The 25,614-nt window shown below is 48.9% G+C and overlaps 8 protein-coding genes across 8 annotated transcripts; 4 read left to right on the top strand and 4 right to left on the bottom strand.

Annotated features, from left to right (window-relative positions):
- Positions 1-219: 219 nt before the first annotated feature.
- On the top strand, positions 220-1,029 carry HD556DRAFT_1306118 (uncharacterized protein; the record flags this gene model as incomplete). The annotated part of the gene is made up of 1 exon (XM_041299873.1): positions 220-1,029. One exon carries the CDS (start codon positions 220-222, stop codon positions 1,027-1,029), a length of 810 nt encoding a protein of 269 aa, XP_041162874.1.
- A 284-nt stretch (positions 1,030-1,313) lies between these two features.
- On the bottom strand, positions 1,314-3,126 carry HD556DRAFT_1232846 (actin-related protein Arp6; the record flags this gene model as incomplete). Its single annotated transcript, XM_041297546.1, has 10 exons — positions 1,314-1,581; positions 1,634-1,696; positions 1,744-1,879; positions 1,933-2,108; positions 2,158-2,313; positions 2,359-2,503; positions 2,563-2,686; positions 2,735-2,803; positions 2,865-2,991; positions 3,029-3,126. The coding sequence occupies 10 exons, from the start codon at positions 3,124-3,126 to the stop codon at positions 1,314-1,316; spliced, it is 1,362 nt and encodes a 453-aa protein (XP_041162873.1).
- A 136-nt stretch (positions 3,127-3,262) lies between these two features.
- Positions 3,263-4,598, top strand: HD556DRAFT_1352566 (NRDE protein-domain-containing protein). Its single transcript, XM_041302403.1, has 4 exons — positions 3,263-3,381; positions 3,439-3,621; positions 3,686-3,862; positions 3,916-4,598. The coding sequence occupies exons 2-4, from the start codon at positions 3,578-3,580 to the stop codon at positions 4,331-4,333; spliced, it is 639 nt and encodes a 212-aa protein (XP_041162872.1). The 5' UTR covers positions 3,263-3,381; positions 3,439-3,577; the 3' UTR covers positions 4,334-4,598.
- Positions 4,599-6,683, bottom strand: HD556DRAFT_1352561 (uncharacterized protein). Its single transcript, XM_041302402.1, has 7 exons — positions 6,402-6,683; positions 6,169-6,335; positions 6,072-6,116; positions 5,976-6,016; positions 5,840-5,919; positions 5,118-5,781; positions 4,599-5,045 (listed from the first exon to the last, which is right to left on the bottom strand). The coding sequence occupies exons 2-7, from the start codon at positions 6,310-6,312 to the stop codon at positions 4,826-4,828; spliced, it is 1,194 nt and encodes a 397-aa protein (XP_041162871.1). The 5' UTR covers positions 6,313-6,335; positions 6,402-6,683; the 3' UTR covers positions 4,599-4,825.
- Positions 6,684-10,399: 3,716 nt separating this feature from the next.
- Positions 10,400-12,757, top strand: HD556DRAFT_1352536 (phosphatidyl serine synthase-domain-containing protein). Its single transcript, XM_041302401.1, has 14 exons — positions 10,400-10,675; positions 10,732-10,739; positions 10,800-10,864; positions 10,914-11,024; positions 11,085-11,346; positions 11,400-11,483; positions 11,534-11,599; positions 11,665-11,679; positions 11,729-11,774; positions 11,831-11,862; positions 11,910-12,101; positions 12,156-12,268; positions 12,318-12,489; positions 12,552-12,757. The coding sequence occupies exons 1-14, from the start codon at positions 10,552-10,554 to the stop codon at positions 12,633-12,635; spliced, it is 1,374 nt and encodes a 457-aa protein (XP_041162870.1). The 5' UTR covers positions 10,400-10,551; the 3' UTR covers positions 12,636-12,757.
- On the top strand, positions 12,758-16,108 carry HD556DRAFT_1352525 (uncharacterized protein). Its single transcript, XM_041302400.1, has 3 exons — positions 12,758-13,744; positions 13,829-15,873; positions 15,934-16,108. Exons 1-2 carry the CDS (start codon positions 12,961-12,963, stop codon positions 15,811-15,813), a joined length of 2,769 nt encoding a protein of 922 aa, XP_041162869.1. The 5' UTR covers positions 12,758-12,960; the 3' UTR covers positions 15,814-15,873; positions 15,934-16,108.
- HD556DRAFT_1352520 (uncharacterized protein) lies at positions 16,109-17,671 on the bottom strand. The gene is made up of 8 exons (XM_041302399.1): positions 17,560-17,671; positions 17,478-17,500; positions 17,279-17,419; positions 17,122-17,223; positions 16,855-17,067; positions 16,658-16,798; positions 16,491-16,605; positions 16,109-16,440 (listed from the first exon to the last, which is right to left on the bottom strand). Exons 1-8 carry the CDS (start codon positions 17,627-17,629, stop codon positions 16,268-16,270), a joined length of 978 nt encoding a protein of 325 aa, XP_041162868.1. The 5' UTR covers positions 17,630-17,671; the 3' UTR covers positions 16,109-16,267.
- A 6,389-nt stretch (positions 17,672-24,060) lies between these two features.
- Positions 24,061-25,028, bottom strand: HD556DRAFT_1306112 (uncharacterized protein; the record flags this gene model as incomplete). Its single annotated transcript, XM_041299872.1, has 2 exons — positions 24,061-24,611; positions 24,683-25,028. 2 exons carry the CDS (start codon positions 25,026-25,028, stop codon positions 24,061-24,063), a joined length of 897 nt encoding a protein of 298 aa, XP_041162867.1.
- Positions 25,029-25,614: the final 586 nt, after the last annotated feature.

The raw sequence follows: 25,614 nt of genomic DNA, 5'->3' as shown, positions 1-25,614 counted from the left end.
AAAGGTCAATTAAAAAGTGGAACATGCTCATAGAATATCATTAGGCATTCGCGCTATTGTTCAGATCTTGCCACAGCGCTTGGGCCACAACATCGGCGAAAGCGTTGTTCGTGCCACAGCCTGTCTTCCACAACAACACTTTAACCTCTGAAACCTATATAAGCTAGAGCGGCGGCGCTGACAGTGTACCAGATTAACCGTCAACATTTGTCTATCAACATGTCACGCCTCCAATCCCTATCGCCACCGTCTCCTTTGAGCAACTACTGGATACCATCTAGCGCAGATGTCTACACGATGATTGAGGATTTTGACACCGAGCGGCGATACAGCATCGCCGAAAGCCAATCAGCAGATGCACTCACATCCTCTTTTGACATCTTTACGCCTCCACAAAACCGAACAAGCGGAAAAATATGCCCAGGGACGTTCATCGTGTTTGCGTTGTCAACAGCAGAGCTCGCGCAAGAATATCCAGAGGACTCCGACGTATACCGCAAAATCTGCCAGTATACCCCTGGGCGTTATCTCGGGCTTGTAACTTCGGCGTTCGTGAGATGGAATGAAGACGATGACAGCACGGTCGAAGAAGTGATCGTTCACTTTGTATCCAAAGATACGCCACAGCCCTCAGCGGTTGCAAACCACTGCATCCCCATTTTTCCTGTCAGCAGCACCGAACCGGTGGACAGCTCTGCGCTCCACACGAGCATCTTGTTCCCCTGGATTGACCACAAGCAGTGGACGACATTCGGGGTTCGCCTTTGCGTCCGCCAGACGAACCCGTCGGCGCTGGTATTCGAGCTTCGGAACGAAGATCTTGAGCTCTTCGAGAATAGGGCGGGAAAGGACCATAACCGATTGGAATCTCTCCATACGATATTGGACGATGAAGCCAAAGCCACACTAGGAAGGCTTTTGGTGACACCTTTCGCATTTCCGGCCGAGATTTGGTTCGACATTAGGAATCATCCGGACATAAAGGAACCTTTCAGTTTCGTAGGAGATATCGACTCTCTTGAAAGGTGACTCGTTTAGCCATGACATCGATCAGTTCCTGGTTCTGACTAAACAATAATTTTTAGTATCATCGCGGGACGCACGCCAAGAGATCACGAATCCAGTGCTCTTGACGAGTAATAGTTTGAATCGGCGGTTGGAGATCATATGCTACATGTACTAAGCTTGATACGCAAATCACGAGTTATAAAAAGTTGATATTAGTAAAGGCCGAAGGAGGTGCTAAGGCTTAAGTGTAAACGGTATAGCATCTAATCATAGTTAACCCGCAAATACCGAAAGTGTGCATGCCACTATCTACGCCGGCCTGGTGCGGTGGTCGTGCGCATTCGTGAACGGTTAGGCTTGCGGCTGGGCTGGCCTCGATCTTCGATCATTGATTCCTGCGTGATCTTACTAATATCTGCGTCCCCAGGTGCAGATGATGATTGCCACCCTGAAAATTTCCTTCGCGAGGCATTGCTGCCGACTTCAAGATACTCCTCCCTTGTAACAACGTGCGCTGAGAATGCAGGATCATTCACAAAAGCAATTGCGGAGCGATAAGCTTCGGTTATAGCACTGATATTTTGTCACATTGGGTATAGCAATGATCAAGGAATGTTGGACGCACTCTTCTGACCGGTATATCTGCAGCTCATATTCGACCGGGGTAAGTGACAACAGTTCGGATGATCTGCGGGCAGTGATTATTTGATGTGACATGACATAAAAAAATCTTACAGTCGCTCGTAAAATCCTGGGAAGTTGGTACTACCACCGATCAAACCAATATTTGCCCAAAACATGCCCCGAAGGTCATGCGGAAGGAGCGCGATAGACGCAGCCACGGTGGCTGCCAGCCCTGACTGTTCTAAGCCTAGATAGATGTACTTCATACGGCCGTGCAGTGTACGAGTGATTAGAACAGACCGATGTCATCGGGACGGAACAACAGCTCGGGAATTGTAAATCGCTCGTTTTCCATGTGAAGAACTTGGTCAGTGGTCGATAACTCCTCGTTGGGAAGTCTGATGCGGCCAGGCCTATTGATGGAGAAATTTGGCAGTACATATTCCCGAACTATGCTATTCTTTTTAGGATTCGAGCTTGCAGGGGTTAGGTAATTGCGCTATCGCCAAACGGACATGATCTTACCGACAGGTCTCCAGGTCTTCGAAGAATCCTGTGGACACATAACAACATGTCTCCTTGGCGTGATTCATGATGTAAGTTTCATCCATCATATTCCACTGGCGATATGAGACAAGTTCTTTCAGTTGGTTAGTTAGTAACTTGCCGCCTACATCGAGCCTAACCATATAAGCGGTAATCTTCTAGTCCATTTATATAACTCACCTCTTCACGGCATACCATTGTATTTGATTGTTGATGATAGGTACTACATGCGTGAAGCTGAACCCCGAATCGATAACAACAAGGCACTCGGGTGGCGATGGCCCGCCCGCTTGAAAGAGATGGCCAAAGGGGATCGTTGCAGCCGCTTATGATAATAATAAAAAGGCTGAGTGATGCGAAGAGGGTCGGAACGATGTCACTTACGTGTACATCTGTGATAAGAATAAAACTCGTATTCCTCAAAGACAAACTGGTCGTAAACATCTTGAATATTTGGCAGATTGAAGTACGGTTCTGTAATGAGCAACGAGGACTCGGCGGTGTCCACCTAGGTGCCTAGTCAGCGTTTCATCCAACCAGAACCAGAGGTACGCACGTTCAGAACCTCGGACGAGAATACGCCGTCCCAAACAGCTTTTTGTGCATCCCAGTCCACCAGATAACCCTGCAGTGCTTCCACAGATAATGACAAATTTGTATAGAAGAATGACATTTTGATCACGAACCTTTTCAAAAGGCAGACGGTAATGAAGAGCAGAATAGTCCCGACATCGTTCCAACTGATGACCAAAATACGTTGTTTTATCACCTTTTGAGCGCACGATGGCATTCGGGATCAATCTCGAGTTTCCTCTAGCGTCAAGTCGTTCTCAAAAGCAGGCACTCTTACTTGGGCTGGTCGTCATCATCTCCCTCAGGTCCTCTGGCTAAACCAGCCTTGATTGAAGAGGCACCATTATCCAATATGACCGTGATCTGAGGCTGCATAAGTTTCACGGCGGGGTGAAAGATCCTGCGACTCGAGTCGTCAAGGTGTACTGTAGGGGCCAACGGCGATCAAAACTTTTTGGGCCCGCGTGGACGTCAAGTGCACGTGAGAACGGTACGAGCTCTCGCTGAAGAGACCTCCGTGAGAATCACCATCATTCTTCATCGATCTCGTCACTTTGCGCATTCTCTCTGCCAAATTCTCAAGCTGAGGAACGCCCGAATCATCACCAGTGAGAACAGCCGACGTTCAAAGTCAGTATCGACTTTCCCTACGTGACACATCGTTCACAGGATCCATCGTAAACCTAGACTCCATAACATCATTTAATATCTGCGAGTAAACGCGCTGCGAACCCGTTTTTGATGCTGAAGCGATAATCGCAGTCATGCGATATTGCACCTTATTTCTGATCTCTTGATTTGCGCCTGAAATAACTAACCATCAAGAATGTGCGTTGGTTTTTACACGCTCGAGCACCCGGAATATGCCCTGTACGTCCCGCCCTTCTATCTTATACGTTATCATGACACGACAATGACTACGCGGCAAATTAAGTGTACTTTGCAGTAACCGTGACGAATACCTCGAACGACCCACCGAATTCGCTTGCTTTCATTCATTCGATAAGCCAAAGGAACATAGCTTTCCAGAGAGAAATATTCTCTCTGGCATTGACGTTCGTGCCGGTGGAACCTGGTTGGGTGTCAATCGGTCCGGAAGAGTTGCCTTTTTGTCCGTTCCCGCTTCACCAGGTTGCACGCCCCTGACAACATTTTTTCTCACAGAACGAACATCACAGAAGAGTACAAGACGTATGGTTCTTCCAGGGGCGACCTCGTTGCCAATTTTCTTTCGTCCAATTCAGAAGAGGACGTACACAATCTTATCCCTCCCGATGCTAAATATGCAGGCTTTAATTTATTACTCTTGACACCATCTACCCGTGGCGAACACGCCTTGACGTTCGATGGAACGTATGTCACCAACCATGGCGGAGGAGGAACGCTCGTTGTCCGTCCGTTGACTGATGCCGAGAGAAGATGTGGAGGGTTGTCAAACGGAATTGATGGTAAAGGTGCTGAATTGTGGCCAAAAGTCCAACACGGGCTTCATTTGTTCAAATCAATCATCAAGGCGGTCTCGCCGACCACTCCGGAGAAGGAACTAGCCGACAATCTCTTTGAGCTATTGACGTGGGTATAAGCACGCGACAAGTCTAGCCCTTCCGCACTTACTTTGGTCAAATTTCCCAGTTGGAAGTCTTCGCAGCCGCCAAGCGCACGCTCAGAGCTGAGGAATACAGTCCAGGTGGAACCATTTATAATCCAAGGGTCGCAAGAATTCTATGGAACGCGTCTTTCGACGGTGATACTTGTGAAAAGAACCGGGGAAGTGTTGTTTATCGAAAGAGATCGATGGAAGCTCGTTGATGCCAAGCCTGTACTGTCAGATCAGTCCTCGCAGCGTGAATTCCGTTTTGTATTGGAGCCGGTTCATTAATGATGTCTATGTAGTTGGCCGCACGTTGTATGATGATAGTACAGGGCATGTAATATACAAGTGCTGTAGTTCTTTTACTACTCTAAGGCACAAAAGACTAAAGGCATCATCATAGCATCGTCATAGCCAGCATGACGAAGTAAATATATTTGAAAGGGGCTGGCACGAGTGGCTCACGATGGAGCGGATGCCCGCTCATGTGATGATATTACTATACAGACCCTGTTCAGTTGGGGAAACGGGGAAGTATGGATTATATCTCGAAGAAGCCATGGCATTCCACTCTGATACAGAAGCTGATGAGGATCCGTGGAACGGGGTACTTGAGGACGAATGCGACGACAAAATGTCGCTTTCGGTAGGTGTGGGAAGGGTTCCATATGGTGATCCCGATGCCTCATCCGGATCATTACCACTAGTTCTCACCACAAACAAATTAGTTAATATGAACACGAGGTCGCCGCGAGGCAAGGCAGGGACAACACACCGCATGAGATCATGCAATTCAATGATGCGCCTGAACAGCTGGCACTGGGTGTTCTCGGGATGCTGAGCATACTGCCTTAAGGAGTTCAGTGTACTTTGCAGTTGATGACTCAGAGATATGAGGGCATGACCGGTGGCAGGGTTTGTTCGGCACGAACAAAAAGAATGCGAGACGGGGGAGTCAGAGAAATGATTGGCAAAAACTTTATCTTGTTCGGCGGAGTTCATCGGATAGACGTGACCGTTTTCTTGAAACGAGGAGTCGGTATGGTGATGGCTATACGTCATGTTCTGATTGGATGTGGGGGATGAGTACGGCATGGAACGCCCATTACTAGGCAAGCTGTTGCTGTAATGATGACCGTTTTGACGCTCAAATGGTGGCGATGAAGAGTTATCTGAATGAAATGCGGAGTAGGAAGCCGGAGGGGATGGTGTAAAGCGATACAGATGGGGCTGGGAGATGTCTGTAACGGGTTCAATTTTGATGGGCGCGCCAGCGGCAGAAACCAAGCCCCGGGGTTCTTGGTTGGTGCGCTCTAGTACGTCGTCAGACCGACCACGCCGTCTGAGTTGCATGTTGTTCTTGGCAGCTCGTGAATGCCATCTTTCAGATGGATCTCCGTCTCGGAAATTGGCATCAGCCCAACGAGGATGAGGTTTGCCTGCCGTAAAGGAGAGAGGTAAGAGTGCTGCAATGGGAATGGAGTGAGTGATACGGACCACGCAACTCCCTCACGAGACTTTCGAGTTCTGCGATTCTGTTCCTCAAACGAGTAGCTTCATCGATCGTGGGATCATCCCTGAGTTATATGAGATAAGCTCAAAGTGGTAGAACGCCACCAAAAAAAACACAAACCTGAGTGCTGGGTCATCGATCTCATAGACACAAAGGCCAGTCTGAAAAAACGAGGAATTAATATGTAATAAGAGAAGCGAAAAGGAAGGAGAGTACTAAGCCGAGTTGTATGCATCGCTGGCATGGACGTTTTCTATCACACTAGTTGCGCGTCAAAGATGGGTATAGGTTGAGAGAGAGAAAGGGAGTGAACCTTGCGCTTTGAGGTGTGACAATTAAGACATGACTGAGTTGTTCTGTTGCGTCTTCTCTTGCGGTGGTCAGTATCTACGGTGAATTCGAGATCCATGATTTCGCCTTTTAGCTGTAGTGGTTGTTGAAAAGAATCAGAGGACATTCAAGAGGCGAGGAAGGAATGAGCTGAAACGAGATTAAGAGAATAAAGCTAGTGTTACTTATGTGTTGACGGGGTATTAAGTAACAGACCATAAGAGATCTTTTGAGATCCAGATCACCTCGGGCTGATGTAGACTTCTTCGCAAAAAGTGGACTCTGTGGGATCCAGCCCTGTACAAGTGACATAAATACAACGTGTGAGCGCAGACCTGGATTACCTAATTTGGATACATCTCCTTCCTACTCAGCCACCGCGCACTAGAGAGTCTAAATGCAAAAAGCAGTGTGACCTCGGAAATCCCATCAGAAAAGTTAAATCTCAGCGAACACCGCCGCGACATAGTTCACCGTTGCATCACCCGACGTTCACCGTTGACCCGACGCCTGAGAATATCACCGGGGTCCCAATAACGTTAACTCGTGCGTTCAACCTTTGTCCCCTATCACAGCGCTATACTTACGTCTTTTGCTCGGAGAGGGCATTGTCTTGTCAAAGATCGGGGGAATCCATAAAGGATCCGCTATAGTCGGCAAGGACAGTCTTGATCTGAGTTGAGTTTGAACTACGAACCTACCGCATTTTTGGCTCTGATCTTCCTTTTCGAATATATGGTCAGATTCCAATCAGGTATTTCTACTCAACGACAGTCAAACCGAACAGGGCCACCGCAGTCCACTATGGGCATCACTACTAATGTCTGCCAGATTGGAAAAACCTAGGCAAAATCATTCATCACTTGAGAACCATTCATGGAGAACACCGAATTCGATTTGTTGTGCCCGTCTCGGCATATCCCGACGTGTCGTCCACAAGGCACTTTCCGAGACGCCCGCTTGAAATGAATACCACCGCAGTATCAGTACTTTCTCGGCCACATGGGCTCCAGGTTCTGCTCATAAACGTCGTTAACAACTTCGAGGTAGAGGTTCCTTAATGATCCTTGATGACTTTGGTAAAATCCCGCGACTGTAATAGGACCCCAGATCTAGATGCACCTCCATGTCCATTTCAAAATCTACATCGGTCCGGATACAGGCGGTTGCCCTCTACTTGCTTCTCTCCTCAAGCTTCAGAGTCCGACCACGGAGGACAACAGACCACTTAGCAAAAGTCCTTTAGTCACCTACAACGCTTGCTGATTAGTGCACAGAAGCTTCCACTTACCGTGACCGCGCACTCTGCATACTAAATGTCCTACGATGAAGCTACTGACTATGCCGATATTCTTGCGAATCACGCCAACATTGACTTCGAATTCGTGGCTCCAGCGTTTGGATAAACTTATTGGCATCGTGGTGGTGCGTAATCAACTACAGGGTATCAAGCTAACATGGTCCGATCAGGAGTCCCCATCTGTACGACGTGGCGTCAGCTAACTCGTAACTTACTGAAGGAGCAGCAAGAACACGCCGTTCACAAGTCGAACGAGCAGCTCGGGATGGAAACAAATCGCCACCCCCTTAGTAGAAATTCCGCTAATGCAGCCGACCGCTGCTGGACCCTTCCTTGCCTTTCTTGGTCAGACCATCGGCGACTTTGGCATCGTACATCCCCTCTCAGGACTTTCGACTCAGTATATGATGTGATCAAATCGTATCGTATTTGGTTGTAGCCCCCCAGGAGGGGAAAGGCACGACAGGTAAGTACGGTGCTATTGCCAGCACTGACGCCATTGCTCCCCCCTCCCATCCTTCAAAAATTTACAAGTAACAATTCCGCGAGGGATTTCGATCGATTCCCGCGGCGACCGCATTCTATTGTTATCAACGCGCACTTTTACGGCTAAACAACTTCTATTCACTGTCCACCCCGGGTATCAACAGTCCCGCTACTGATCACTGGACGGACTCTTGACAGGCGCAATGCCAGATTATCACACTAGAAGATAACGGGTAAAATGGAGACCACTTAAGGGGACAATTGTCTACGCTCATCGCAAGAAGCCTGAGTGAAAAGGTTTTCTTTGTATCAAGACCCAAAAATCTGGCGGGATATGATCCCCTGAACGAATCCGCACCGGACTTTCCAGAAACGGGCCCGTGCTCCGGGATCAAGGTTCTACGGGCATTGTCCGGGGTCCTTGCCACGCACCTCCACAGGTGCTTCAGGGACGTCAATGGCGTGAGATCGCCAAAATGACGCTGGCACATTCAGGTACCTCGTTCCTGCGCCGAGGATCGTCAGGAGGAAATCCGAGGACAGCATTCGATCGCCGGTTACGTGGAATGTTCACCAGCGGCTACTAGCTCACCTCGTATTGATACTTCTAGAAATTCGAGAAGGTCCTTTGTACAAAATGAAACGGAGACCCATTAGTTGAGATGTGCAGGGACGCTAGTACTATTGCCCAGTGAGAGAAGAAGACGGAAGGAAAAGCTCAACCGTTTTACCAGACTGATGGGATCGACAATCAATTGCTGTCTAAAAGTCTTGGCAAAACCTCAACCCTACGACGATCGAATGTTTAATTTTGCTACCAAGTGGGAAGCCCACGGATATTCACAAAAAAGCACTCATCGTCCCGTCGGACACTAGTACGCACAGACTGGCGGGTGGACAGATAAGCACCGCCTAAATTGAATCCTACGGTAAACTTGTCGCTAGCTCCAATGTTCATATGATCATGATGCTCCAAATGCTTCAAGTTTACGAAGACCGGAAGGTTTACATAACCAGTTTCGGTACTCCTAATCCATGCATTTAACCGCCGTCGCGTCAAAAATGTCTGAGAATAAATCAGGAATAGCACAGATGGACTAAATGTTCCGGCACGGATGGCAACATTGTTTGATACCACCGAAGCGAAGCACTCGGAGAAGAGACCTCTCACCGATGGTATCAAATAGTGTCCATTGCTATTGGTTCTGACATTAATGTGTCATGAAAGTGTGTCATGGAACAGATATTCATCAGACTTCTCTGTTCGCCATCCCGCTTACGAAACGGAGGTATCGAATCTCGCAAGGGCCTCGTCCCTCGAAACGAACTGGGGATGCCCCACAACATGTGGTGCAGAAGGCCGCAGAGGTCGAAGAACTTGAAGCCATGCATACTACGTTCGAAGTTCGTACAGCTCGCGAAATGAAACGAGGAGCATCCGAACGATGGTCGCTCCGGTAAGCCCGGCCGAAGATCCGACTGGGGGCAACTGCTGGCACTGCGTGATGCCGTCGGAGTATTCAATTGACATGACTGATGAGAAAATGAGGGTGAAATGAATTAATCTCGACAGATATGGATAAAAGTCAAGGCGCTCAAGTATGGGAGAGGGGCCAGCTCTCGACGGCGATTCAATAGGGTTTCTCATCGATGTTGTTTCGACCACATGGCTTGTCTGGTGATGTCTATGGTTGACAATTGAAACGCAAGTGTGCTGACCGGGAGAGGGGTGATATAATTAAAAAATGCCGACGGTTCGAATTGGGGTTCAATGTTTGAAAATGCATCTTCGACTTATGGCAAGCGATCAATCGCTGATCAAAGAATATTCCGTTAGCATTTACTTGATTACAACAGGACAGAACAGAGCAGGACATTACAGCCCCCTTTCATTACTAGTCAACGCGCACGTGCACACAATATTTAGGTTTGATGATTCGGTGGTTGGTTGGTTGGTAGCAGCAAATCGAGGCAGGTTGGTGTCCTAGAACGCGCACTCGACTGGCTTTCCAAAGCGCCTGCCGCGGCGGTCGCAAGGTTCGAGAACTCTCCCCAAGTATTTGTCCGCTGAGTTCAGGCCGCCATCAGTACCTGGCCTTGACCGATGTATGTTCTGGTGCCTTTTTTTCAAATGTTCGATTGATTAATCAATGATGGACGACCGACATTCCATATATCGTGGGCAGCGACCATGGAAGCCTAGGAAAATGATAAATTAGTTCCCGTATCGACCGCAATTGCATATGCTCGTCATTCCGCCTACGCACTGGATACGTGAGATCCTTCCTGTGTTCGCCGCGACTCGATACGCCCAAGGCTATGTATGCTATCTGACATTCGCGTCAAAAAAGGGACGACTGTATATCGTTGGTTATAGTAGAGTATAATAAAACTTGAGGGCTGTAACTTGCAATCACTCAGCGGTTCTGTTCGGAATTGGTTCCATGGAAAGCGAAATTCCATCAAAACTGATCCTTATTGGTAACATTGCTCACGTGTCACCTAAATGAAACGAGCAGCAGGGCAGGCCAAGCCTTACAGCTAGCTCGTGCGTGCATTCAAACCATCATCTACATTGCGATGGCTCACGAAGCCGAGAATACATCGTCCACGTCTCAAGTGGAAGAATCGGATCCCGACGCGTTGCTTTCACCGCCTCTCGATGCTAGGCCAGAACCTGGGCTCAATGGTAAACCCGTTCGCTGTGAGTGGCTCTGTTTTTTTTGCGGCAACTCACAATCTGAGCGTTCAACTCCATAGGGTGTGATGTGAGTGGACGAATTTGGAATAGTTAAATTTAAAGGTTCAGTGGGAATCGTGACATATAGGCGGATAGGACAGAGTCGTATACGCGAATTGCGCCTTTCCAAGAGTTGCATGATACATCTATAGAGTGAGTAGTTGTACGCATTATGATAGTCTTTCGTGCTCACAGCCCTCAGGTTTTTCTATAAGCCAATTACGCTAACTGCACTCGGATTTGGCCTGGCTGCGTTGAGCTATGTAGCTATGACCCAGGACGTTTTGGAAGAAGGCCGGGACAAACGGCGTGTGTGCGTCCGAATGGTGTATTTGTGTGGAATTTGATAGTAACCACCAACATTCTTCAACAGGGGCGCCTATGCTGCAGTAGTCTCATTCCTCATGTTCTCAATGATCCAATTCCGGGATGGACCATTCATTCGTCCCCATCCCGCATTTTGGCGTGCGATACTTGGGATCAATTTACTTTACGAGCTTGCTCTCGTCTTCCTGCTATTCCAAGATCTGAACTCTGCGCGACGAATGATGACCCTTTTGGATCCTTCACTAAACCGGCCTTTACCTGAGAAGAGCTATGCGGAACACTGCGAATTGACGCCGCAGAATATCTGGGTGAGATATTTTTACCGTCGCTACATAGTTCAGTGATGCTGATCAGTCTATAGGATTCAATCGATATATTTTGTCTAGCGCATGCTCTGGGCTGGTTCGGCAAGGCCATGATACTGCGTGACTATTGGTTTTGTTGGGTATTCCTAATTTATCTTCTCTTTGATACCGATCTACATCTCAGCCTTAGATTCTGAGCATTGCATTTGAGTTCGCAGAGTATAGCCTACAACATCAACTTGCGAACTTTGCCGAGGTATGCCGCCAAATCTACCACATGACAATTAGCATTGATTTTAAAAAAAACTCGTCGACTGACAGTGTTGGTGGGACCATGTACGCCATCATCTTCTTGACCTGACAGTTGATAATTTTGCTTCCGCAGTGGATACTTGATGTTCTAGTCTGCAACTGGTTAGGAACTTATCTGGGTGAGTATCAAGAATCTCGGATGTAACATGTATAGGATGCTAATAAGACATAATAGGCATGAAGACTTGTCAATATTTGGAAGTGAAGGTGAGCGATCACCTCGTCTGTGGGTGCTATAAACACATATGTTTCAGCCCTACGAGTGGCGCGGTCTACGGCAAACTAGGGGATTGCGGTCAAAGGCTCGCCGGGTGCTCAGCCAGTTCTCCCCACATGACTGGACGGCATTCAAATGGGAGGGGACTGCATCATTCTTGCACTATCTGATAGTCGTATTGCTCCTAGCAGTCTTCCTGGCTGCGGAGTTGAATCCATTCTATCTCAAGGTCAGCACACTGATGTCCCCGTTGCCCTGGTTGCGATTCTCACGGAAATCGTAGAGTCTCCTTTGGATGGAGCCTGATCATCCGATTGTGATACTAAGGCTAGCAGGCGTCTTTCTTTGCGCATTGCCTGCCGTACGAGAGCTTTACCAATACATAAACAACCCGAGGTATGTATGCTGTGCGAGTGACTCTCAAATATCTTCTCATCATTCTTAGGAAAGCGAAACGAATGGGGCAACATGTGTGGCTCCTTCTAGCCACGATCTTGACCGAGCTTCTGGTCATCACTAAATGGGGCAAGGATCGGTTTAGGGAGCCACTTCCATTGTATGTTCGGTGGGCATGGATGATTGGGGGAATCTTGTTGGTATTGTATCCGGCAATCAGGGTGCGTGCCCCTTGTCCATCGAGTGTTTGTGTCTTTCACGTTGGCTAAAACTGAAAATATAGTTCGGTGTGCCAAGCGTGCGCAAGTACGTCGGAAAGCAAAAGCAGAAGAGAAAAGGGAAAGGAAAGGGGAAGAAGGTGCAGTGAGACTTCAGATTGTGTTGCTGATATCCTTTATACTACTTGTAGGTACTTATTGTGCGTGAATGAAGTTCGCCTGTTAACTTAAGTTGCTCGACGTTTGAGAGATAAACGGATACGACGGGAATATTCTGGTGCTTCCTAGACGGGATATGATTAGTCATTAACACGGGATTAGTCATCAACACGGCATTGTGGATAGATTGCCCTGGTCCAAGAGACAATCGTTCGTTCATCCTTGTTCTACAACCGCCACCACCACTGCTACAGCATCACTACCACTTTCTTTGGTGCGACTGCGTACATCGTGGGGCACAGTTTCAGATTTCTCATGGACAACAGCAACAGCGGTAATGACGACGGCCGTGGTCATCGTTTTGGTCACAACTTCCATCTACCAACGACACTTCAGAACGTATTTCGAAATATAAACCAGGCTTTCTCCCATAATCACAGTCATCCTGCACAGCAGAACTCCACACAGGAAGTCATCATGTCTGACGCGCTCCCAGCCGAGCCTATAGACGCCCATGAACTTGCAGTAGATCTTGACAGGACCCCAGTTCCCGAAACTTCTACCCTTCCGCCTCTCGCCGAGACTTCGCAGCCTGTACCATCTGCAGAAGATGTAGATATGCCACTTGCTTCCAGTATTCCATCTTTGCAAGCCCAGCCCACCCGCGATGATGATGAGGACTCCATGCCTGAGCTGCGCTCCGTATCTGACTCTGATGAGTCAGACGACAGCCAGTCCTCTCGTGCAGAGACTTTACCCAATCTCCTGGCCGTCGATGATGACCACGACAGTGACTGGACGGACGATGAAGACGATCTACCGCCGCTCGAGCCTATCGCTGGGAGTAGACGCGCTCGGGTAGATGATGATATAGACGAAGCCCGGGATCGCAGACATCCTTCAGAGCGTGTAGGTCGTCCTGTCTCGCCTCCTTTGCCTCCTCCACAGCCGTCTAACACCGAGCAGCACCCACCTGCCGGCACCCAGGCATTCATAAATGGCTTCATGGCTCCCTTATTTGGGATGAATCCATTTCCTGGTGGTAATGCATCACCGGGACCTGCACCTGGTGCTGAGAATATCACGGTAGAACATACTGGTGAGGGCGTTGCCCATCCTCCACAACCGCAAAATAATCCAATCCCTGGTCACGCACATCATGCCGTGCCTATCTTAACTGCAGGTTTTACTTTCACAATACCTCTTGGAGGTCCTCCCAATCAGAATGGAGGTGGCGCCGCCCCGCCCCCATTCGGTCCAGCGAATGTGCCTCCGGATGCTGCTGGAGGTCGGGATGATTTTCTTCAAGCATTCGCAGATTTTTTGCAGCAAATGCAACAATTCGGGGGGCTTGATGATAATCGTGAAGATCCTGAACGAGCAAAGAAACTCATTGCGGGTCTGGAGACCGTACCCACAGGGCTCGTAAAGCGCTTGGAAAGAGTTGGTGGTGCGCCTGGTGGCCACGTAGATGGCGCAGAGACCACCGACTCTTCCTCTCCGGGATGTGCAATCTGTTGGGATACTTTATTGGATGCTGAGAGTGATAGCTTTAAACCGAAGGCTCCCGAGGAACCACCTACTGGAGCTAACACCGATTCTGCATCTGCTCCATCAATACCCACTTCGACAGATTCAGACCTGCCGTCTAGCTCCCAGAGTTTCGATTCTCCGTTAGAAACATCCGTCCCTGAGGCACCCAAAATCATCTCCCTTCCTTGTGCTCATGTCTTCCATGAATCATGTTTACTCCCCTGGTTCACAAGGGCGAAGCAAGCGACGTGCCCAACATGTCGGTTCAACATCGATCCCGAGAACCTTACCAGTTCGCCGCCTCCTCATCACCCTTTCAACTTTGCGCCCCGTGCAACTCCACAAGCAAACGGTGCTACTCCTGCTGCACAAGCTGCTGCTGCGCCTGCGCCTAATGCAGCACAATCCGTACCAGTTCCTACTGCCGAGCAAGCTGCAGCTGCTCCTCCGCCTGCAGGACCAGCCGCCCCTGAAGCTTCAGCTGCAGGGCCAGCGCCTCAGCCTGCAGCTAACCAAATTCCCCCTAATTTCTTCAACCCTGGCCAACCCGGCCAGCGCTTCACCCTATCGAATGGCGTGCCTGTTGGCCCCGGAGCCACTGTGCATATCCTGCAGTTCCCTGGCGGAGGGAACAACCTCCAGGACTTATTTCGTCGTGGAGCAGGAGCTGTCCCAGCTGGGGCAGGCCCCATGCCGCCCCCTCCAGTTCCTCGCAGCCGTACGCAGTCCCTTCCTAACATTGCAGATAACCGTCCTGTTGGCGGGCCACAAGCAGGCGACTTCTTAACCATCGGCCTCGATCTGTTCTTCGACGAATCGTTGCCTGCAGGGATGTCACCACCACAGCAGCAGCCTCACACACCGGGGCAGTCCCAGCCACAAGGGGAGCCGCAACCACAGCCCCAGCCTCAAAATGAAGCCCAGGAGCAGCCGCAGAACCAAACTCCAGGGCCAGCTCCAGGGCAAACACAAGGCCAAGCACCGGGTGTCGGCCAGGTGCCCCAGGAGTTCCAAAATTTTATCAACAATCTCATTCAGAGTGCTACGCGTACTTTCATCCCCGTTCCAATCTTCAACAACGGACCCGCTGCACCACAGGGGCAGCCTCAGCCTACACAAGGGCAGGAGCCACCTGCTGACGGAGCGCAGGTTCCTCCTGCTAATGTGCCCCCTCTGGGTGGTGCATCCCTGCCGATGCCACCACCATTTAACTTCCCGCATGCGCACCCTATCCGCCCGACGCGTCCAATGCCTCCGCGCCGCGAGAGGAAGACATGGATGCTGCCTGCCGCTCCCGGTCCCTCGCTCCGGCAACGCGTGGAGCAGAAGGAGCGCGAGGCGGGTTTACGGTGCTACGATCCCTCGTGTGGCATTGGCCCCTCTGACGAAGATCCCATCCCTGAAATAGTGGTTGAGTCCATGAAACAGCTCTCGATACATCCATTATCGCATCCTGGAGAAGGATCTTTGTGCGCGCATACATTCCACCCTGCGTGCTTGGTTAGTGCGGAACGGGTTGCTGGATGGGGTGTGGAAGATAAAGCGGAGCCGTACGTGGAGGTGTCGTGCCCAGTGTGCCGTGATTTGGGATCCGTCACGAGGGAGGAGTGGGAGGAGGGCGTATCGGCTCTCTGATCGATCGATATTGCGGTCGTCCGTTCATTTTTGCATGCTTCTTCGAAGTGTACCTGTATGGTGAGTTGATGTTGTGTAGCGTTAGGGAAGCTGAGCGTCCTGATTGTGTTTCTTGTACAGTCTTGTCTCTAGTAATGATGTTTCATAACCCACAAAATATGTCACTTCTCAGATTACTTTACGTCTCTAGATTGTCACTTCCATTGCCTGTCGTCGCAACATAGTTACGTGTATGTATGCCTCATTCTAATTGCACACACGCAATATATGTATTCATGAACGTTTGCACACCCATCGAACCTTATCGCCGCAGCTGGATGATGTATGGGTCACGATGTACAGAAAGAAAAAGTCTAAGTATTGCCAAGTACAATACACAAGTGGCGGTCAATTTTGTTGATGCGTAACTACAATATTATTACTACTCGTTGCCTTGTTATAAATCGGTGGAAACTCAAGCACGTAACTTCTGGCGGAGGAGCTCCTTGAGCGTCTCGCCATCCTCAGCAAACTTCTTGATACCCTCGTGCAACTTGTCAAATGCCATCGAGTCCTGGAGAAGGGCCCAGCGGAACTCAGGCTCGTTGTCGACGAAAGAGACCCTGGGTAAGGGATCGGCTTGTGCAGCTGGGGAGGGGATTTAGTCGTTTGTTACATAGAAACTACAAGGTACATACCAGCACGGGCGTCGAGCTTCCTGGGAACGGGCGCAGTAGAGTTCTTGAGTTCCTCAAGCAGTGCGGGGGCAATAGTGAGGAAGTCAACACCAGCGAGGGCCTTGATCTCGCCAATCTGCAAACCGAGTAAGACTCGTGCGATGTTGCATGAGCGAACAAATACGCACGTTACGGAAGGAAGCGCCCATGACGATGGTCTTGTAGCCGTATTGCTTGTAGTAGTTGAAGATCTTCTTCACTGATTGGACACCAGGGTCGGCATCACCCTCGTAGGTCTTTCCCGTCGACTTCTTGTACCAGTCAAGGATCTGAGCGCAAGATGTCAATCAGTGACACGTAGATTAGATAAGTGATGAAGACATACACGACCGACGAAGGGCGAGATGAGGGTGACACCTGCCTCAGCGCAAGCGACAGCCTGGCCGAAACCGAAAAGAAGGGTCAAGTTGCAGTGGATGTTGTCATCACGCTCGAGTTCACGAGCGGCCTGGATACCCTCCCATGTCGCTGCGATTTTGATGAGAACACGCTCCTTCTTGATACCAACAGAATCGTAGAGGGCAATGAGCTCCTTAGCCTAAGAATAGTTAGAAATAAGGACCCAGTCAAGGTATGCAACAACATCACTTGCCTTGGCTTTGGTGCCCTCCTTGTCAAAGGAAAGACGAGCGTCGACTTCCGTCGATACACGGCCAGGGATGATAGCAAGAATCTCCTTGCCAAATTCGACAAGCTGATTATAAATATTCATCAGTAAGAGTATCAGCGCAAGGCTGACAAAGACAGACCAGACGGTCGATAGCAGCATCAGTTTGCTGCTCGAGGCTACCGCCCTTGCTCTTGCCGATTTTGACGGCGGCATCGATGAGGCGAGAATATCCTGGCTTGTTGGCAGCAGCCAAGATCAAGGATGGGTTTGTGGTAGCATCCTAACAATACACTGTTTAATTACAGGTGCATTAAACATAGATTCGTTGCAGTGATCACCTGTGGCTTGTAAACGTCGATTGCTGATAAGATTACCAGAATATCAGTGCATGATCAACAGGATGGACAATGGCGGACCCACATTCGAAATCACCGGAGTCAGAGACAACAACGGTTCCGGTCTGTTTGAGAAGGTCAAGAGATGTGGTCATGATGGTCTTAGAGAGAGATGGGCTTAGTCGAACGATGCTTACTACTAGTGATATATGCGCTCAGCCACGGTGAGATCATACGATCGGCTCGTTCCGAACGTGAGTGTCTTATTCCTCTTTAGCAATTTCTGGAGCCAGTTGCCTTTTATGGTACGCCTTTCGTTGAAACGCATCACAATTTTGCACGATTATTCGTAGGCTATCAGAGTGTTGTGGGATCCCGGGCGTCGGTTTTCCACAAGCGTGTCTCCTTGAGGGGCCGATCCCATCACTGCTTGCTAATAGCGACAAACGTGTCTTTGACTTTTGAAGAAATCCGCCCGAAATCTGTCGACAGGAATAGCATTGGACTCCCAGAGATGTGGCAGTCGCCCTTGCAACCGTCAGTCAGCTCTTGGAATGGCGTCCGGTGCCTAGTGCGATGTAAGATTCCTGTGCCGTCGCTCATACATTGATTACCATTCCATGTGAATTGTAGGCTAACCTCTCATGTCAGGCCCGAAGCCGCTCGACAATGGGCTGTATGAGAGCATTGAGCTGGAAACGAATGGGCTGTTCAACGTTACGATAGCAATGCTTACACGGACAAACTGGCTGGTGCAAAACTTTGTCTCAATCGGTTCTCCGATCACTCTTGTCCGACCATGCGGGTTCGCGGATTGGCTCTCGGATATCTGCTAAGAGAAACTTGGTAAGTCAAAGTCACATCCTCGACTTCGCACTGTGAACCCACCGTAGGTGCATTATAAATCATTGTAGATGCAGCGGTCAGAACCATCAGATAAGACATATGATACTTCCACGTTCTATCTGAATTTTTCTCGTCAGTCCCACACAAACTTGCGCCTGTCATTCGTTGTACTGAAACCAACCATACGGGTTACCTTCCTGGCTACCCTGAGCCAGGTTTCGTTGTCCTATCGGAGGCGAGCATGTAACTGCACACGAGCCTGCAGTGTAATAGCATCCAGGACCTGTCGCAAAAAGTTTCAAGTAGAAGCCCCCCGCCTCGAGGTTCTACGAAGTATCTACAGATCTCTGTCCGAAGGTCGGAGCCTATAACCTCAATGACAAGAGTTTGGCAGTACTGGTACGCCAAAGGGCACGACCTCGCAAAAATCACGCTACTTGACGTACTTATTCGCTTCCTCGGTTTCGTCAACTCGCAGACACTCTATAAAATATCGCCGGAGTTGGCAACTTTCACAACATGGGATCGCGATTGCCCTACGTAAATCAGAAAGGCTTCGCTACGTTGGCATGCCAAAGCTGGTCTTTTGAAATAATGACGTCGGGGGGTTTCAAACATGACGAGATACTGGCCTCTAGACTGACAATGGCGAGAACGCCGTTCAAGTTGTCACCGTTTTGTGAAACTTCGCGGAGTTCCCCGCTAGCCCTGAAATTAGATGCAAGGCCTAAGTATGCATGAAACTTCGAGTCTCATCAGCTCGGGTTCATAGAAGACAATCGGTGGCGTTATTTGAAACCTTCTGACGGTGGAATCGTTCCATCTTTCTCGATATGTGTTCATTGATGGCATGCCAAAGTCCCGGAAAATAGTACCCATTATGTCATTTGAGTTCAACTGTTCCAGTTGTTTCGGAAATCTTGCAGTTAGGGGCAAAGGGACAAATGAGTGGTGGTAAAAATACCAAGTTGAAGTTGAGCGCTCAGAACTGAACCAGTGACTCAAACATTTCAACAGTGGCAGACGACGCTTCACAGCTAATTACCATCAGATGATATTGGCGCGTCGGTCGGCTTGGAGAGGAGACACCATGTTATAACAGGTGCACACCAGTAGCTAGGATGCGGGTTCAACGACCCCCCCAAAAAAACCCAATCTGACTAGTAAATCGGATGACGAGTTTCAATCGCCCATTTATCGGTGGAGTTGGGTACTTGTGTAGTGTCATCAGTAGGGATCAAGTGCTCTTGAGTGACTGTACTTCGGTATGCCCCTCCAGAGGTACCGACGAATAAACGACGAGCAGTCAAGTAGTTTGTCCTGTACATCAATCACGTTTTAGACTTGGATGTTGGCTCGAAACAAATGGGAGCTACGCGCTCCATTTTCCCACAAACCCAATAGTCCTACTCAATAACGATTTTATTTGACCATTTTATTTCGTAAGCATGATGACAGTCAACAAATAAAATAGGCACCTTATTGAGTAGCCATTTTATTTGCCATTTTATTTCACACTTGGCATACTGTATCGAGTACGGAGTTTGATATGAGAGAGAGCTGCCGAAATGCCGACTGGGTGCAACTAAGTACGAGTGCTCAACATCGCAAACACTGATGCCAACATGGACCAGCAAGAAAGCACATACGGTCACCACAACACCCCAGAAAATATGCTGCCCATGTACGATCAGTCGATGGGGCAGATATGCATCGAGTGCTTGCAGTGAAATGGTTGCTGCAAATAGTTGGTCATCCGGTGTCTCTGCATCGGCCAGTAGGATGACGGCAAGTGCTTCGAGGGACGTTATGGCGTGCGGGGAACTATCTGCCATGGTGGCGTGAACGTGTTTCAACGACGCGTGCGCCGATGAGCACAGTCCAAACACCTGCGCCTCGCTTAGGAGATTTCAAGCGCCGCTATGTGCGTGCCGAACGTGTCGCTTGTTCATTTTATTTGCATTTTATTTCGGAAGCATTAAGCACGAACTGTCACGAAATAAAATGGTCAAATAAAATCGTTATTGAGTAGGACTAATGTCTGGTTTGAGATATTCTAGACCAAGCCAGCGGCATAAAACTTTAGCCACGTATACATACACACCCAAAGAACAGCACAAGTAACTAAGTAGTGAACAGAGTACTTACTAGTACATACTCTGCAAGCCGACTAAGCTTCGGAAACCCACTTGTAGTAGACCCTTAAAGTTAGAGTTCTCTGGTTGGGGGATAGCTGCACATAAGAATGCGTCGTGCGCATGAATCATATGGCGAATACCACGCTTATTGTGATAGGCATCCACGATAGGACCTGCCAGGGATCAATTTTGAAGTTGCAGCAGTGGATCCACGATATTGATTGGCAGTTCCTACAGGCCTTGAGGCCTTGAGGAGGCTGGCGCCACTGAATGTTGAATACCTCGTGAGATTGCAGACGTCGAGAGTCGCCGAGCTTGTGCACGGAACTGTTTCTGGACAATGCCATGAGCCATGCCGAAACAACTGGTCAAGATGGCAGATCATTATGACAGTGGCGGCGTTGGTGTGAAAAGAATCCTGAAGGCACAAATTGATTGATTTGATGGCTTCCAAATCGAGACAAGTGACTGTGCATAAGTCATTAGAGCAGAATTAAGTTAATAAAACAACGACTGACACCTCTATTCTCGAGTTGAGTACAAGATCTGCCCATTGAGCAGTGACGCCGTAGCATCGAAAAAATGTCCCTCGTGGGACTCTCTACGGGTCCTATGCAGACGACTGGTAACGTAAACTTTGTTCAAGACAGTTTCTCGGATATCGTCGATAAGAGAGTTATGCAGATTACGATCCATAACGGAAGCTGACCTTCTTATATGTAGTAAACACGACGGAGGCGAGAATTTGACGAGGAAGTTCCTACTTACCAATACAGAGAGAGCGATGACAATCGATTGTATGCGTCGTAGCTATCTTGTCACACCTCCTCCGTGCCCGTCGCAAGGGACGTGTCAAAACAGCTATTCGTTTGTCACGTTATACTGCGTCCAACTGGCATTATCACGGAGAAAAAAATCTATTGTCCCGTTTCGAGAGTGTTCGGTGTCGATGTTAGCCTCGTCTCGTATTGTAAACGGGCGAATAAGAAAGTCGATGGATTATCAAGCTAACAAAGGTCGTATTGAACTGCAAAAGTATGATTGATCAGCGAAGAGTTGACGACACCAGTCCGTCAAAATCCTACCTAGGTCGAACTTTATCTGTGCCAGTATACCAGATTTGTCACATTGTTGCCCGGTCCGAAAGTTCGATCTTGCACGGTAATTACTAGGATTGTTCGAGGGTTGGACAACGAAGCCATTACAGCAATGTCGGGAGTGAAGTTGACCGGTAGGGTAGGGTGTTGAGAAGTTCACAAGGACCGCCACAGGTACGGAGGGACACTAGGTTTACGTCAAGGAAAAGGAAGAGATAAGAGGCAGGAAGATATGAATGGAGCTTGATATGATTTTAAAGTATTGTCATTAATAAGCACGGAACGTACATTGATTGCTGATTCCTTGCGACTGAATATCACGCACGGATTGCCTAAGATGTGTACTGTAACTGAGCTGAGAACCAACCGTTTTTATTGCGAGTGGTTAATTTGTTCGACGACAGTTCTTGCCTTGACTCTGGCCTGGCTCTATCACAGTTGATCGGTTCCACATGAATCTCGCCTTGATGCCATCCACAAACCAAAGCGACCGGCGGAGAGCAATTCTATAAGCAACACCCCTGCTCGTATTTCAGCATGCGAGGGAAACAAACACACTGGGGTACCTGTGTGTCGTGTCAAATTCGACTCAGAGTCAACTTTTGGCCCCGCGGAAGGCAAATCTTCGAACAGTGAGATTCGATTGACCTCTGAAGGTGGAAATTGCATGCGCAGTGAATTACAAAAGGACTTCCCACTGTTCCAAGAGACTCATCTCAGATCTGACTCGGAAGTCGAAGTGGTACTAGTGTTGCTGCAGTGGAAGCAAGTGCTCTATGTAGGGTGGGAATTATGATTCTGTGGTAAATTATTGCCGGATGTGGTACGCGCAAACCAACATCACCGTTGAATTCGGTACTAGCATGACTCGGATGAAATCGACGGCACACCGTGTGTGGTTCAGTATCACTGTACCTGTTGTCTTAGTCTCGTCATCAGTTGCCTTACCTTCCCCGAAGACAGTAGTGTGGAACAATAACTACCTTGCCCTGTGCATACCACCCGTACGTGCTCCGACCTCGTACTACTTCATTTAAGGCGCCATCATAGATCAACTTATCATCATCTACTCATTGAATTCGAAATTGTTCTAGGATGATAAGTCATTCCTTGGGTTCTTCCTATCGATCAGTTGATAGCACCCTTCAGAGTGGGCGCTTTGCGTACCATCAGGAAAAATAGTACGGTGATTGAAGGGTCTACACGTCAGTCCATCCGCACAAATACGCCTTCTGACCTAGTCTTGATCCAGTTTATCACACGTCACTTGTTCCGCTCCGTGCGTGTAAGAACAGACAAGAATTCATACTTGATAACTGGTGCATCAGCTTACAGCCGATTTCACATCCAGAAAAGCTAACCTGGATGAGCGGCGGTTACCCTGAAGCTCCATATCCATGGACATCAGGTCACATGCACATCCCGATCTCCTAGCACTTACCTGATACGAGGAATTCATAGGCTGCACAAACCTGATCGGCGGTGAACCATGTATAGGGTAGATGTGGAACGCCCTGCGGGGGCCTTGCCGTCAGCATCCGAAAACAAACAGTGAGCTATTTATTGTGATGGCAGAGCAGGGAAATCGTCCTTCTAAATTCTAACACTAACTTTTCATTAAACGTTTGAATGAATTCGCCGTGCCCCGACTTCCCCGTTATCACTGGAGCAAAGTTCTTGCTCTCCTACAGGATTCACATCTGGTTATCTTGCTCGCCCCCATCAACATGAGGCTGGAGGTATGGAAATTAGATGGAGACGTAGTTGCGTTTATCGGCGACTATTCAAAGCACCACGACGCATCGATTGTCAGCCTAACTGGACCCTACCTGTCAAACGTAAGTGATTTACGATTCAAGTTTGGTCCGGTGATTCTTGAAGCCTTCCGTCCTATTCGCTTAGGTTCTGTAAGTCGTGAGAATGGTATGTAGTCTTGATTGTGAATTCCAGAATTTGACACTTTTCCGTCCTCCACGGACGGCTGTTAGAAGACACTATCTGTTTCGACACATAAAACGGATGTTTTATTGCTTCCTTTGCGAGGGAAAGTGTCTATGAGAAAGGAAATGCGAACATGATGTACACTGCTGAACAGTAGTAACTTGGTATCTTTGATCGGCACAAATCGATCCTGGACAGAGTCCAGAGGACAAGGAAACCAGGATCGCGAGAAAGTACAGAGTAGGGAGCGTCTTCCGTCTAGGCCAACGCTACTATGAACCAGGCAGCGAGAAGGCTGCAACACATGAGTAGGATAGGTCATAACACTTTTAGAAATATGGGCAAAATTAAAAAGGGACAGATTGTTGAGGGGTGTTGATAATCGAAGAGCGAGAGTTGATAAGATGCGATGCGATGCGATGAAGCCAAATGAGCGTGGCTGAAATCCAGTTCTGTATGAAAACGGACATTAGTTCAAAGTTCGTTATATCATGTCGTGGTGTTGAAAGTACTCACCAAGAATACAGTGAGAGAGAAAAAAATATGCAATGATCGTGAGGTTCTTTAGCGGTCGTATACGGGCACCGACCCGCTGAGATTCAATACCCAGTCTCCTCCCGACTTCGGCTGCGTCAGACCACGGAAGAGGGTCTCATGCAGAAGCATGTCTACGCGCTTCCAGCCTTTGCGTTGCTCGACGATAGGAAGCCCTGCCGCTAGCTTGCAACGAAGCCTGAACGCCTCTTCGTATACCGCACGGCGGTGGTGCGGAATCAAGCTTTTCTCATGGGGTGTGAGCGGTGCGTCGAAAGCTGCATGTATCGCCTCAAAGACATCGCGGACACGAATGCCTCTATCACGCTTCACGTCGATGTCCCACTCGAATGGGCCTCGCTGGAAGTTGATGGTCATCTTGACCAACTTTTCATCTGCAGCCGACTTATCAAAGTCGGCATCAGACAAGCTTGTTCGTTGAACACCATAAGACGAGTTCTGCCTGAACTCGATGTCGTGAGTTGGAAATGCAACATCGAAGTGAAGAAATCGCTTTGATCGCTTTGGATGGTAGGGGAGCAGCTTCCAGTGAAGGTTTAGTGCGGGACCCTTCATGGGACCTTTATCGGGTAAAAGATCAGATAAGGTACGTAATGGTGAAAAGAGAGAATGAGCTGGACCAAGGACTCACCCAAGTGTGCATGTTGCGGAGGGGAGTTGGGCACTGTGTAGACGTTATTCCGCGAACCCTTCTTGGCGGCCGCGACTTCTCCGTCGCTGTCATATGAGTCACGAGGAGGGGAAGTCTTTCCCTTCAGGATAGACTTGAGGGGCAGTGGTGTTGAAGGCTTGGGCGTGTGCGCCCGTGACATTGAGCCTGAAAGAGAGGGCTTGAACATCGTGAACGAACGGTGCTCGGCCCTGCTGAAAGAACGAGGGGACGTGAGTGGTGGCGATTGTGGAAGCGCCTTGGGGGGTATCTTTGGAGTGTTGAGATTGTAATTAGGACTCCCTATGTCGTGCTTCGTCTTAAACATGAAGGTCGTTACAGTTGCAAATGGAGGCGAAACTTTTGTAGTAGATTTCAAGATGTACGAGGGGCGAAAGCTGGAGATCATCATGCAACGTGTTATACCATGTGTACGAACTTTGCCACTGAGTGGATGATGGGGAACTTACCTGAACAGGCCTTTTGCCGAAGAAATGTGCAGAGTAGCCTCTGAAGTCCCACCGGGGGCTCGCGCAGTCAGTCCCTGCGTCTTATATGGACCAAGAAAGACACAAGAAGCTGAAAAGCCACGAGCGGCTTTGCAAGCGGCGAGATATACATTCCATACTACCACGAGGCAGGACGGGGCGTAAATACATCCCAAAATGGTATACACCCAAGAAACTGCTAATGATATACACGAGGCTCCTTAAGGGGCTTAAACAGCATGTTGTCAATCTAGCTGCTTACGCGTGTTGGAATCAAACAGAAGATAAACCACGTCAGCTTCGCTCAACATGTGGTATAGGCACGTCACCATGTTAGCACACAACATTGGTCCAGAATTACCCAGTGAAAGCATCCCTGCGGCCTGCGTGCCATTCCAGCTTAAACGCCTTGGCGCCTAATTGCCA

The sequence above is a fragment of the Suillus plorans genome (assembly GCF_016647745.1).
Source record: "Suillus plorans strain S12 chromosome Unknown HD556scaffold_14, whole genome shotgun sequence".
NCBI classification, from domain to species: Eukaryota; Fungi; Basidiomycota; class Agaricomycetes; order Boletales; family Suillaceae; genus Suillus; species Suillus plorans.
Note: the sequence above shows the minus strand (reverse complement) of the source record. Positions and strands in the feature narration are given on the sequence as shown.